The sequence below is a fragment of the Enoplosus armatus genome, chromosome 17 (assembly GCF_043641665.1).
Source record: "Enoplosus armatus isolate fEnoArm2 chromosome 17, fEnoArm2.hap1, whole genome shotgun sequence".
Lineage (NCBI taxonomy): Eukaryota > Metazoa > Chordata > Actinopteri > Centrarchiformes > Enoplosidae > Enoplosus > Enoplosus armatus.
The window spans coordinates 18101722-18116156 of record NC_092196.1 but is presented as its reverse complement, the minus strand read 5'-3'; the positions used below and the strand labels follow the sequence as shown (position 1 = coordinate 18116156).

General features: G+C 42.5%; 1 protein-coding gene across 1 annotated transcript in view; it reads left to right on the top strand.

Annotated features, from left to right (window-relative positions):
* Positions 1 to 6679: 6679 nt before the first annotated feature.
* asic2 (acid-sensing (proton-gated) ion channel 2) overlaps positions 6680 to 14435 on the top strand; it is a 280573-nt gene continuing 272817 nt past the window's right edge. Inside the window, exon 1 of the mRNA XM_070922749.1 lies at positions 6680 to 7252. Within this exon, the coding sequence (XP_070778850.1) occupies positions 6680 to 7252 (573 nt within the window). The remainder of the gene's footprint in view (positions 7253 to 14435) is intronic.

Sequence of the window (14435 nt, the reverse complement as noted above, 5' to 3'; positions counted from 1 at the left end):
AGGGGGTAGCATTCAACACCCTTGTTGGCAGCTCAGGTCCTAGTGGACATCATTAGTCAAGTTCATGAGCTTATGAGAGCGAACAGGCATCCAACAACCCATTAAGAGCCCTGATGATAAAACTCTTAATTGGAGGGAAACTTAATTTGACCAGAACAAGCCTCTTTGAAACCGTCTATCTTTATGTGTATGTGCAGAGGGGTTCCTCCTTCCCTTATCTGCACATCCACCAATTAAGACCTTTACAAAGAGGGAGAGGGGTGGGGGGGGCTCGGTTCCAGCAAGTCTGCCGCTGTTGCTCACAGTCTTGGAATAATTTGCCCTTCAACGTCAATCGCCTCTCGCCAGAGGTAACAATCAACCGTGGCCAGTCTCAGCAACTCTGGTACTTACACTTCCTAATTATCTCCTGGTAAGAGCTTATTATCTTTCACCATCCATTAAAATAGTCAGAAAGTGTAATTACTCTTTCAGTCTCGTCGTGCATATAGTATAAGAAGTGCCTACTGGCCCAAATAAATGCAAAAAAAAAAAGGATTCTTATGTGTGGTTTATTTGGGTTTAGATGTCCCACGAGGAAAGAGAACTTTCTCATCTCTGATGTAAAGTACCGCTAACTCTCAGAGATTTGGATAGAGAGGCCTGAAATATCCAGCATCATCTTTTTTTTTTACCAAGTTCAGCCTCTAGTGTAGTGGTTGATGCCAATCTAACTTCATGGTAAAAGACTCAAACATGCTTTTATTTTGGCACAATAGAAGCTAAGGAGGCAAAGCAGCATAAAAACCGACACTAATAAACAAGTTATTCACACTAATGCCAACAGGTGACGTGCAATATAACTGTATTAAGTTCTGCCAAATATGTAAATATCTGAGAAATGGGTCCAAAAGTGAAAGTTTAACCATGAAAGTTTGTAATATTGGCTGACAAAACCATCTCACCTGGAGCTTTCGGTCATATCACATGATGCTCATTGAATTCAGAGCACTTGAGTGGCGTCTCATCTGCGTGTCGTTTCAGAGGTCGTTCTTGACTTTAGAAACAACACAAAACTATTTAACTTGAAGGCCCATTTACCAGCTACTGCTGATAAAGATCATGTGATATGATTGAAAGCACCAGAACAGCTACTAAATGGACCATGAAGTAATATTGTTGTTGTCAACTGCTGTTTCATTCATTGAGACCTTTGAACCTCAAAATTAAAAGAAACATGAAACAAATAGTGAAAATGATTTTAGATTTAAGAGGTTTTCAATACAGCATTGCACAGTAGTGTCCTTAATGCATTCTATGTATATATTATAGTCTATATATATATATATATATATATATATATACAGATGGGTGACACAAGCAGAACCCTGAAAAGAATTGGCAGAGAAACATATCCAATGCAGATGCTTCCGTACGGTTCAGGAGGAGTCGTTGAACCGTTTGATGAGTATGAAAATGACGTGAATAATTTGCTGTGGCCTTCACAGTCACCAGATCTCCACCCGACCGAACACTCATCAGAGCGACATGTTAGACGTGCCCGTTGCAGGATTGTGACATGTGAAAGCTGGAAGCTGGCGTGCTGCAGCTAGCTGCCGAGCTTCCGAGGATGACGTGCTAGTTAACAGAGATCACCTTCCAGGTGATTGGAACGAGCCCAGGTCTAATCTCCAGTCTGCCGCTGAAAGACCAGCTTTATGTCGTGTATCAGAGCATCAAGTTCAAAACTGTGCAGGTCCATTAAACTCTGGAGGGCTTTTTCATGGCTCAGCAATTACTGAGGCCTAAACTGTGACACTCAAACTTGATGTATTCCACCTCCCTCTCCATCTCCCCTCTCTGTCCCAGCACAGCACCATCACCTAAACACCAAATGTGGGAATATTTTATGCAGGAATGATGTTCACTTGGAGGATCCATGTCAAGATCGTGGCTCTGGTAGCCCCCCAGTGAGCTCACTAAGACACTTCTTTGGGGGGGGGGGGGGGGGGGTTCCTTTAATTTGTCACTCATCTGCATGTTTACATTTGCTTTGACACCTCAGCTGTGTGAAGGAACATCTGCTGTCAATGTTAATCCAAGTCAAGAAGGCAAATGTATGCCGTTACACAGTGACAGAGAATAAACTCAGACTCATATTTCAGAATGTTGCACTAAACGTTTTAGCATTAATACCTTGCAAATTAAAAGGAGAGGAGTATGGTAAGAGCCTAACAAGGCTCCTGTCTTTAATAATCCTGTGGATGTAAAATTGGCTGGATGAAAAGAAAAAAAAAAAGACAGATAAGATTGCTGAAGCAAAATGCCATATTTTCAACTCTGGAGACTGTTTAATCCCTGTAAAACTACGCTCATTACCTCAGTGGAAAAAGGGGAGATTTGCTTAATTAAGTTGTTAAGAAACCAGCAAACCCTGCAGCTGTCGGAGACCACAGCAAATTTCACTTGGGAGAAAGACTGTGATCGACTGACAGTGTGTGTGGGTGCAGCCTCCCGTGTGTGTCGGACAGAAAAATTCAAATAAAATACTCATTCTTAACTTTTAATAAATGTGGGTTTCTGTGTTTAGTCTGAAAGTGCAACGTGATGGATATATATAACACAGTCTCTTATACATATATATATATATATATATATGTGTGTGTGTGTAAGAATACTGACAGTAAAGGCTTACTGACTTCTGGACGTCCAAAACAAATGTAGTGTAGTTGTGATGTTCTTGGCTACAAAAACACTTTGCAGCAGTGAATCTACGCCTCCGCCATTTTACCGCGCAGCGCCGTCTGGCGGCGGTTGTCGACAAAACGCCACAGTTTCGTCTCTTTGACTTATTTCCAATGCACCGTTACAAACAGGATGGCACACGGCTGAAGGATGAATTTAGTATATAGATGAGATTACAACAGGGAGCTCCGCCGGCACCAATTTGCTGCAGAACCACGAGGTTGGCGAAGGCGACAGGTGAGCTAATGATCAAAACAAACACTTAACGCGGATGTTTCGACGGATATGAAGCAGAAATTCACTTTTATTTGACTTTTACTCATAAAACACATAAAATGCAATCTTTGTATACCGAACAAACAAGTGTATTTCGCTAGCTAACTACGTATTAACGTGCTACCTAGCTAGCTAACTGTCTGAAAATTAGCATAAATTACCGTTAACATGGCGTTCAGCAAGGAACGGTTAGCTAATAAGTAGCTAAAGCTTGTTGAAAGAATTAACCTCATGTTTAATGACTGACGATACTGATTTAATATCGAGTACTACAGTTAAATCCAGCGGTGGGGGAAGTATTCAGATCCATTAATGTACTTAAAAGTATCAAAAGTAAAAGTACTCATTATGCAGAAAAATGGCCGCTGCACAGGAAGTAATCTGCATGTATCAGTATTTGGTTAGCAAAGCTGTCAGACTAAAGTTGACTAAAAAGTACAGCATTTTCCTCTTTTGGAATTGATTTGGTTGAGTAGAAGTATAAAGTTACATACAATGGAAATACTCAAGTATACAAGTACAAGTACCTCGAATTTGTACAGTAATGTGGTTACTCGTAAATGTACTTGGTTACGTGAACTACTGGTTAAATCTTTATTCAGCTCATATGTCAGTGTTATTATATTTTCACATTTCAGTTCATGTAACATGACATAATTAAACTCTCCTCAAACTCAGATAGTGACAGTTTTTTTTTTATCTTAGAAAGTGTACTTTTAGGACTGTTTCATGTGGGCAGCGCATTTTTTTTTAATCACTTAATTAACAAAGTGCATGTTGAGATTTCACTAAAAATGAACCAGAATTTAAAATGTCAGCCGCCCACCTTTACTGCCCGGCTGTTTGTCAGACTATGAGTAAATTATTGATTCCTGAATTGGCCATCACTACAAACCTTGGCTGCTTAATTCCAGGTTTCAATTGTGAGACGTATTAAAAATGTCAGATTAATGGCATGTCACTGGCATGTTACTGGCATGTTGTTGTTAGTGTATGTGCAAATGAGGCAGGTGTAATGCATGGATGTGGTGTCAGCTAGTGACCTTCTTTTGAACATAATCATAGTTAATCTCAATATGATACAGCAAACATAACGTGTGTGTGTGTGCAGGGTGGATTTCTTTGTAGTTCAGCCCTTCATCCTGTCAGTACCAGGCCTGACACACTGATTGATACGTTCAAATGACGACTGTATGACTTTTACTGTCACTTACTCCCTAGAGCCCGTTAGGCTGATTTGACCTCGTCACATGTTGTATCTTGGCCTTTGTTGGCAAATAAGATCAAGTTATAAAAAGGCATTTTTTATTGGATTAAGTAAGGGCTAGGACAATTTCCTGCTGACAAAAATCAATACAATGAATCAAGAAGTGATTGAATATTCATAATATATGCTTGCCCACATCACAGACCAATTAATTTACTGCTATTTTAGTCTTATTGTCTTATCTCACCTATAATACATACTCACCTATATAGAATACTACATATATTTAGTTAGTTTGTAAATTTTATTCATAAAAATTTAATATTCAGTTTCCATCTGTATATGATGGATGGTTTATTTTTGGTTTTTGGTTATCTGTTTGTTTGTTGAAACAAAAACTCTCAAATGCAAGTGTTGATATCAGCCACAGAAATCCAGTATTGTTCAGTTTTATTCCTCTCCATATCTGCCATTATCCAAAGCTTTTAATGTTCCTTTCAGCTGACACTGATGAAGTGAAATTCAGATTTATTGCCAGAGATCATGTTGACAACCTTCCTATTTACATTTAGTCCAAATAGACACTGAAGCTGTTTTCTTTTACCACCTTTTAACACCCTCACACTTATTTTATTTCTCCCTCACTTCCTTCCTCCCTCCTGTCTCCTCGTATCTCTTCACATACTGGCAGTTTTCTCTCTCCCTTGATTGATGAACACACCGCTACTCGCGAAGATAAAATTCCTCAAATTACAGATATAGTATCACAATTTCAGTCTTTTATTTCACATGACAAACACGCTGTGTACTTATTATTCCCTTTACATCTGTATCCCTCTCCTGTGCATGTGACGTTATGTGTCTGAATTACTTTCCTCTGTGTGACATTGGCGTGCACACAGTGTGACCACACTTCTTCGCTTGCTTGCTCTTTTTTTAGTTTTCCTATCTTATTTTTGTCCTCGTCCCTCCCTTCAACCTACATCTCCCCGCCTTTACTCCTCCATCTCCACTTCTGCTCCACTTCCCATGACATACACCCCCCTCCCCGGCCAAGCAACCACCACTGTTTTCCCCTCCACTATCTGTCTCTCCGACAGCCTCCCGTTTTGCATCCATCCATCCATCACTCTGTTTGCGGTGACGAGATGTGGAAATATGAAAGGCTGAGAGACAAATGAGAGCGAAGGTGGCGGTGTTGGAGGAGGAGGAGGAGGAGGAGGAGAGGGAGGAAACATATTCAATAAGAGACTTTACTGTGGAGAGAGCAAGCAAGGAGAGCGTCGTCTTCCCTACTCTCTCTCCCTCTCTTACTCCCCCCTCCCTCCCTCTTTCTCTCTCTCTCTCTGTGCGAGCATGTGTGTTGGTGTGTGCGCCTCCCGTCTCTCCCAGCTCCACTGTTGTTCGCCGCCGCCACAGATGAGCTGGGAAGAGGAGGGAAAGCGGATGTATCTGGCCAGAGGAAAACGGGAGGAGTTTGGACCGGCGTGCGAGACTAACCAGCGGCTCTGATCATCAACGGCTTTCCCTCTCTCTCTTTCTCTCTCTTTCTCTCTCTGTCTGTGTGTGTCTCTCTCTCTCTTTCACACACACACACACACACGTACAAACACACACGTGCACTCTCAGACTCACACACACACACACTCGCGCCGGCTGGATGTCTTCTCGCTAGGCTGAACGAGAGAGGTGCTTAGGCTTATCATTAGTTGGGGGGTGGGGGTGCACGGGAGATCCTGAGAAGCCTGGACGTTTTTGTGTGTGTCAACCTGCGTGCACACTCATGCATGAGAGAGTTGCTGCGTGAGTGCATGTGTTTTTGAATGGAGATAAGTCGGACGTTAAATACACAGAGGCGTCTTTGATTGGCTCGCGTTTTAAGTGACTCTCACCTCTCGCTCCGGGTGTCACAGAGGACTTACCTCTGGGAATTTTGTCAAAGAAATCGAACAGTCACAGAGGGCGACAGAGGATGGAGGGGAAGGGGGGGGGGCAGTTTGGGATTTGGGTAGAGTGTGTGCGTTTGTGTGTTGGGGGTGTAACAGGAGCCACAGGCAGGCTGGCAGCCACACTAACTCTCAGCTCAAGGGAGTCATTGAGAGTGGAGGTGGAGAGAGAAGGGATGCCCTGAGGGAGCATCTTTCTCCTCTGTCTCTTACTCTCTGTAGTGGTTATTTGGGTAGTGGAGGTCTTTGCTTCCTGGTGCATACTTCTACTTCTTTGTCAGTTGTAGTTTTTATTTAAATTTGCGTTGTTTTTTCATGTTTTCTGTCCGTGTGGCTGCAGGTCTCAGTTTTTGCCTCTTTTGTGCCTCCATGTTCCTCCCCTTCTCTCTTCTCTCCAGCTCCAGCTATCAATATGCTCAATAGGATTATGGACGGTAAATTTCAGTCTTTTATTGACGTTCCCTCTGTGTCTGTGCAGGTGTGAGTGCACCGGGGGCTCCCTGGCTGAGGGGCTGGAGGGCTGATGATGGATCTGAAGGAGACCTGCGGCAGTCAGGGGAGCCAAGAGAGCTCAAGCCTGCACCCCACCTCCTGGCAGGCCTTCGCTCACTCCAGCACGCTGCATGGCCTGCGCTTCATCTTCCCTTATGGTCAGCCCAGCGCGCGCCGCTTGCTCTGGGCTGCAGCTCTTCTGGCCTGCCTGGGACTGTTAGCCCTGGAGAGTGCAGAGCGCCTGGCCTATTTCCTTTCCTACCCTCATGTGACCAGCCTGGACGCCGTGGTGTCGAGCAGCCTGGTCTTTCCCGCTGTGACCATTTGTAACCTCAACTCCTACCGCTTCAGCCGCCTCACACGCAACGATCTGTACCATGCTGGAGAGCTGCTGGCCCTGTTGGATGTGCACCTGACCATACCCCAGCCGCACCTGGCTGAGCCCGACGTACTGGCTTTCCTGCAGGAAAAAGCCAACTTCACCGCCTACAGGCCCAAAGCGTTCAGCATGAAGGAATTCATCGAAAGGGTCGGCCACGACCTCAAAGAGATGATGCTCTACTGCCGCTACCAAGGCCAGGAGTGCAGCCACAGCGACTTCAAAACCGTGAGTGCACTCATGTCTTCTTTTAAATGTCAGCTCTTGTCTGGGATCAGTTGGGGTCAGAGCCTTTCTGCAGCCTCCTAGCACTCAGAGGACTCTGCTTGTGAGGTGTTCGTGTTGCGTGTTCTGAGACTGAGAAGTTTCCAGAGATGGATTATTTCTTTTATTCTGCCAGTGAAGTGACTTGATGTATGCTGATAGCTGCTCTTTCCCTCCCACGCTGCTACGCTGGGAGTCTCCTGCTGGGTTTTCTCCTGCTGGGTTTTCTCCTTGGGACTCTCGTGTTTGGCTGCACAGGTTGACTCTGAAATATATTCTCTGCTGTTGCCTTGTTGTTGTCCTCATCCTTCACATAATAGCATTGTGCTTACTGGCACATACATTACTGCAACAGGTCTACAGTGTTTTAGTCAGTGAAGGAAAGTAATTGTTTTGTCTTGGTCCATAGTGAATTGTAAATTCCTCCAAATCCCTCAGCCACTTTCTTTATTTCTCCAGCCAAGGTGTTTTCTTTCAAATCAGAACATTCAAAAGATGTGTGTGTACCTGCTGGATTTCCTGATAGAGCAGAACAACACAGCCAAAATGTACCATTATGTGGATGGTTGTTGGTTTTAATGTCTCCCTTTATTTGGCTTGGTATTGAGTGTAGCAGCCTGTCCTGTGTCAATACTGTAATACCAGAGATAGGCGTTGTCATGTTGGTGAAATGCACTCTATTTTGTTGCGCTGATAAAACTGCTGATAATTTAAGGCTTTTATGTTTCAGCAAATAATCTTTTGGCAGATCAAAGCGAGCTAATTCTGGCAGAAGCTGGTTTTGACACTAAAACACTATTCTGAACACCCACTTGTTGCATGCAGACTCCCTCAGACTGGTTAACTACGGACTAATTAAGTCCATCAGTGAGTAGGTGAAGCGAACACTGCACACAGTATGCGAATGCTAGAAAAGGGATCTTTAATAACACAACCTAGTTTCTCTGCAGAGAAAACCGACCTTGTGAACAAAAATCCCGTCTGTCTTTTCTTCAATGACAAACAGGATGTTAAAAAACTTTTTTAGGTCTTCTAAGAAGTCTTGGGTTGTGAAGTGTTGTGAAGGATTTTTCTGCTGTTATTGGACCAAACCAGAGTGTTTGCAAGGTTTACCTCACGACCACAAATAATGTATACTTAACATTTCTGCAGAGCATTTTTAAATGCAAGCTGTACTCTTTTAGAGTTTTGGATTTATTTTGTTGTTCTGCTGTTGGCAGACTGTTGAGTTGTGTAGTCCATCACATCAAGTCTACATTGCTTTGTTGGTGTTGCACTGTTATTGTATATTATTACCTGGTTATGCAGTTTAAGTGCAGAGTGATTTTGCACTGCATTACGTCATAATAATAATAATAATAATAATAATAATAATATAACAATGACTGGGGTTGGGGTTTTGATGGAAACATATTGAATCCAAATCTTATCAAATCCTTAACTGAATCTTAATCAGGTAACACAAGTTATAAATAACACCTTCAACACCTTTTTGTTGACTTTTTTAGTGAAAACTTAAACTTGGTTCACAACCTGTAGCTACAATCTGAAAATGAAATGAGCATCATTAACACGTTCGAATTACAGATGCTGTGTACTAACTTTTCACACCCTTATTTTTCATTTCAATGCAAATACTGGACGTCCTGATTCAGAACCGATTCAGCTAAATAAAAATGTTTATCAACATGGTAGGCCTTAAAACTGGGAGATTTCTGCTCCCAAAAATGAGATTGTCGCAGAGTGATGGTTCTTTTAGAGATGCACTGATCCGATATCCTGTTTCTACGTTAATAGTTGTACAAAATTGAGTGTTGGCTGTCAATTTTAGTTTTTAGTGCCAAGCCTAAAGCCATCCTGGGCCTCACCTTATGTAAGAATCATCCGATGCAGTGAGGTATACATTTTAAATTTGGTAAATTAGAGCACTGGTTCCGGATCAGTACTCTACTACAGTACTATTGGCAGATACTTTTTAATTGAGGTACAAGAAAGCATCTTTTCTCTCACAATCAACCTTTGGCTGAGTACAGACGCCAGCGTGAAAGAGTGCACATCAACCGGACGGCAGTTTCCGATTATTTTCCTATCGATAGACTAAACGATGAATCGACTTATCGTTTCAGCTCTAGTATCAGAGTTTAATGAATCCAGGTATTTCGCAGAACAGTCATCGGATCCTGGATAGAACTGGCTGTGGCAGTGCAACCCAACCCTAACTTTGACAAAATATAATGCAGGCTTGATGTTCACTGTAGCAGCAAGCTTTAAGAGTCTGCCAATAGACTTTATTATTGCACAGAAATTAATGGAAATCAATGACATCCTGCTACAGAAGAAAAATGCACTGAAATATCTGAAACAATCAGCTTTTTTTCCCCCTTCGTTCTTACATACAGCCATATATTATGGCACAGGGTCATGTCTGTTGGCTAACGAGCAGCCTGACTTTCTATTTAAAGCTTGTGCACAGATTGCAGCTGATATAGATCTGTATTAACAAGATGTTCTTTTTGTTTGTCGGCATTCAGAACTGACCCGTGACGCGTGCACAGCGCTATGGAGCTGCCTCTGGGATCTGATCTCCTTTGATGAGCGCTTCATTTCATAGAGAGTAGACCCTGTTGTCGTTAACAGAGCGCACAAGCAGCATTATTGCGCCTCAGCTGCGTGTAATTTTAAGACATTCAAGTTTCTAGGTCTGTGTCTGTTACTGTTGGATTGATATCCTCATGTTTCTTCCTGAGAGATACTCGATGCAGAGACGCTAATTGGAAAAACAACAACGGTGGATCACATGTTGGCTGTAGTGATTTTCTATTCATGCCTTCAGACCGATGCTTCCCCTGGAGCTCTGATTCATATTGCAGTGAGCTGCTGCGAAGCCACAAGTGAGCAGTTCCCTGCTCGTGTCTGCCAGAACATGTGATTTTCATAATTTCACTCTGTTGAATCTTCAGGGAGTTAATGCAAAGCTAGCTTGGCCCTGTCACTGCCTTATCATGCAGCCCAATGAGTCTCTATTTGACTCCCCTTAGTAACCGTCTTGCATGTTGTGTGACACGCCTTTGACCTCAAGCTGGGTTCAAATATAATCATGTTGACAGAGAGGCTACTAGAAGGCACTGTCATCCTCTTTGCCCTCTGCCTGTTGCTGCCGCTGAGCTCCTCCTGACTTCTCCCCACTCCTCTCCGTCGACTCGCTCTGTCTCTTCTCTCTCTGTCACTGCAGCGACACACCTTCATATCTCCGGCGCCTTCAGAGAGGAAAGGGAGAGAGGGAAAAAACAAAACAAAACACCAGGCCCCCAAAAATAGAAAAACGCATGCATGAATGCACACAGACACATGCATTCAGACAAAACACACACAGCCACACCAAAATATACGCATACATGAATGAGTACACATACACATTACCATGACACTCCAGGGACCCGAGTCAGCGTTTGACTGACATTGTGATGAATGACCGTAGGGAGGATTGTGGGGACACGGGAGTCAGTGTGATGTGACTGATGGAACTGGAGCAGAGCGCTGCAAAAGAGGGGAACAGCATCAGTGTGCACATTTCCACCTATATGCATTATTATGTGTGGCCTCAGATAGTTTTTTAGCATTTTTGAAATGTGCAGACTGCTCATCTCGTTAGTTTATGTTCATAAGTGAGCACGTCTGCAACATGATTCTTCCCAAATAAGCACTTTGGTACACTTGTTTGTTCAAGGATGCCAGAAAGGAGGGCATATCTCAAGCCTCCCATTCAAGCGTAACTGGTGAACAATGCAAACGCTTGCTTTCACCCGGTTTAGAGATTCTTTCAATCCTTCTTCCTTCTCTGCAAGGATGCTGAGTGGTCAGAATGCAGCTCCAGCAGAGAGAGACCTTTTACAAACCGAACAATCCAGAAAATCCAATTTAATTTAATTGTTTATCTTTTCATTAAAAACAATTGCACTACAGAAATGTTTGTTATTATGTAAAAAAAAAAAAAAAAATATCGGCCAATGTATTGTCACTGAATTATCTGTATAAATTCAGCCTGAAAAATCCAGAATCACTCGGGTTATATTGATGCTTTTGTTTTACGCTCGTAAAGACTTTTGAAGACGTTTGAAATGTTTTGATATTAGTGCTGATTTGATTCCTGAGTTTCAGCACCAATACCACCTTAATTCGAGAAATATGGGGTTTCTACTAAACTTACTAATATACTACTACTACTACTAGTAGTACTACAACTATACTAAACCAGCAGAGTTAACCGATGGCTCAGCACAGTATCTACTCCAGCCTAAGTGAGCAGGTCTGCCTCTGTGTGGAAGCCAGCCTTCTCAAATGGTGAATGTGTAAACACAAGCAGCCGCATAAGAACTTTACTTAAATAAAATACATTCTAAAGTTAAAATCATGATTTAAATCAGGAACTTTCAGATCAAAGAAAAAGATTTCGGACCGGACCAGACATCCGGTGGTACTTGACAGTTTTTGACATTTTAGTGTCAGTGTCAGTGTCAGTAAGTATTACCCTGCCCTACATTTACAATATCATGACATATTGAAAAAAATAGTTCTAAGGGTTTTTCCCACAGTGTTCAACAGCAGATGTGGGTCACCTCACCTGAAATAAAAACCACTTTATACTTTGAAAGAACAAAGGCTAAATGTCGTCTTTTTAATACTGTTAAATATACTATCATGTGACTATTGTTTAGTCATCTATCGTCATTTATTATTTAATTAATCATGAGATGAGATGTGTCAGGATCTGGGTGCTTTATCACTTCCTACCACATCCTAACATACCCTATACCCATGATATTGATTTTAAACATATTGCCTTAAGAAGGTGTGGTGATCTCGGTGATAGATCATGTATGCAGCTTACTTGAATTAGTGGACTTCCCCTTGCCTGTGTTTGTTTTGCTGTGTGTGATTACAACCATGATTGAATGCTGATTGATCACACTGACAAGCCACATCAGTGTCTGCCAGAGTGAATCAGCTCAGTGTGCCTGGCCTGCACGCGCCCCATTCTTCAGTTATATTTATATATATATATAAATACCCCTGGAGCACAGCGGGCCAGGGAGGACCGTATCACACTCTCAGGCTTAATGTGAAACCTTATAGCTGCCAGACCCTGAGCTCTGCATCACACAGACACTAATTAGCCACTCGTCTATTCCTCTGAACAGAGCCTTGTTGTAACAGCACTGCAAATGTAATGGTGCTGGCTGTTTACAGCAAGAGCAATTAGCCATTACACGCAACCTGTGGCCGCAGCACTTCACTGGCCGATTATTGCATGGATTCTCCTCGCTCTCGCCAGCAGAGCAGCACAAGACTACTGTCAGTCTCCAATCTGGGAGGATTGTGTGCTTTCTAATCTGTCCTCCCTCTCCTTCATTTCTCAACATTTGAAAGCCCAATGCATCACATTAGGTTTTAGTGGATGTAGTATATTAATCACTAATGTGGCATTATCATGGCATTTTACATTCCCGGCAGGCATGATGTCTGAGTGTCTTAAAGGGCATGGAAAGCACCGCTGCCACCCACAAGCACGCCTCTCTAAAACAGCCCGGAGAGGCAGCGGCAACCTGTGCTATTTAACCAGCTCGGAAGAAAAGCTGGAGTGCAGCCACAGACAGACAGCTCAGTGTGGATAGTGCTCATGTGGTAGACACTGCAGCTGTCTGCAGCGGTGGATTATGGTAGGCTGATGATATAGAGTGTGTTGTGGTGAGGCTTAAAGGAGCAGTAATTTTCCCTGACGGGTTTTCCTCACCCTCAAACAACTGATACGGATTTTGGGCTGTGCTGGAAATTATCGCCTTAGTGATTAATGAAATGATTAATTTATTTGACGTGTTGAGTAATGCATTTTGTTTCCTGTCCAACAGACCGTAACCCTAAAATCCTTCGTCCATTCGTCCAAGGATACACGAATGTCTTTCCTCACCGCCACAGAAACATTGTGTGGTCCTGCACACCTGACTTACACGATGCAGAAAAGGTTTTCTTCAGCCCTGATCTGAGCTTCCCAGGAAGTGTAGGAACTAAACAGCAAAACCATAAGCCAGTTGATGCAGAGCTCCTCTTCTCTTTGGCAAACTAAGCCGAGGTGTGAATGTAGCAGGCAACATGGTGGCCTTTGTGACGATTGGTGCTGCATGTGTTCACTAAATTAGCTTGTTTTATGAAATATTTTTAGGATGTACACATGTAATAAATACATATTTACCCTTTTCTTTATATTCTGAAATCCTGATCATGATTTGTGCTCCTTTTCCTGATTAGGGACTGGACATCTTTTGAAGTGTTTTGATACGAATATGAAACCCCGTTTTTTTTTGGTTGATACTTTACTTTGTTGTTAAATGAAATCTTGTTTATATTTTCTCAAACAAATGTTAAATGTTGTTGAAACACAATCAGCCATACAAGAACTTTGCTTAAATAAAATACAACCTAAACTGATCATTTAGATCAGGAACTATTTGATCAAAGAATAAATAATGAAGAGCACAAATCTGACTTGAGATAAATATCATAATAATAATAACAATAATTGTGTGTGTCACAGCTAAAACGCTGTGGTATGCCCTGTAATATAGTATGCATTGTTCTGTAGTATTTATGGAGAGAGAAGTGTTGGTATGGATCTGTTGTAGCAGGAGAAACTATGGACAGCGTGTAGACTTTCTTTGTGCTCATCATGAGAAAAACATTAAAGTTCAAATGACATTCAAACACACAAGAGGTGTGGTTGAATAGCGGCTTGGAAATGAATAGTGCTTTGTATAGTTCATACCAATCCATTAAAAAAGGCCTGGATCAGCAGCCATCCTGGTCCTGGAGTTCGGTTTAGGACATCACTGATATACTGTATATGTTTTATTTGCTGGCCTAGTGGTCTTTTAGGCAAGACAGACTTACATGAGAGGTTTACAGCAGAGACTGAGAGCCGTGTCAGTGACTGAGGAGAGGACAAGTCGGGACATGGAGTCAAGTCATGGTTTGAGTCTGGATGTTGGCTTGCATTCACGCCAGGAAGCTGGAAGAGAGGAGGGGAGCACGGACCATTACCTCAGCAGCCTGTCTGGAGACCTACTTAATCATGGCCACAGCAGACGGAGGAGAC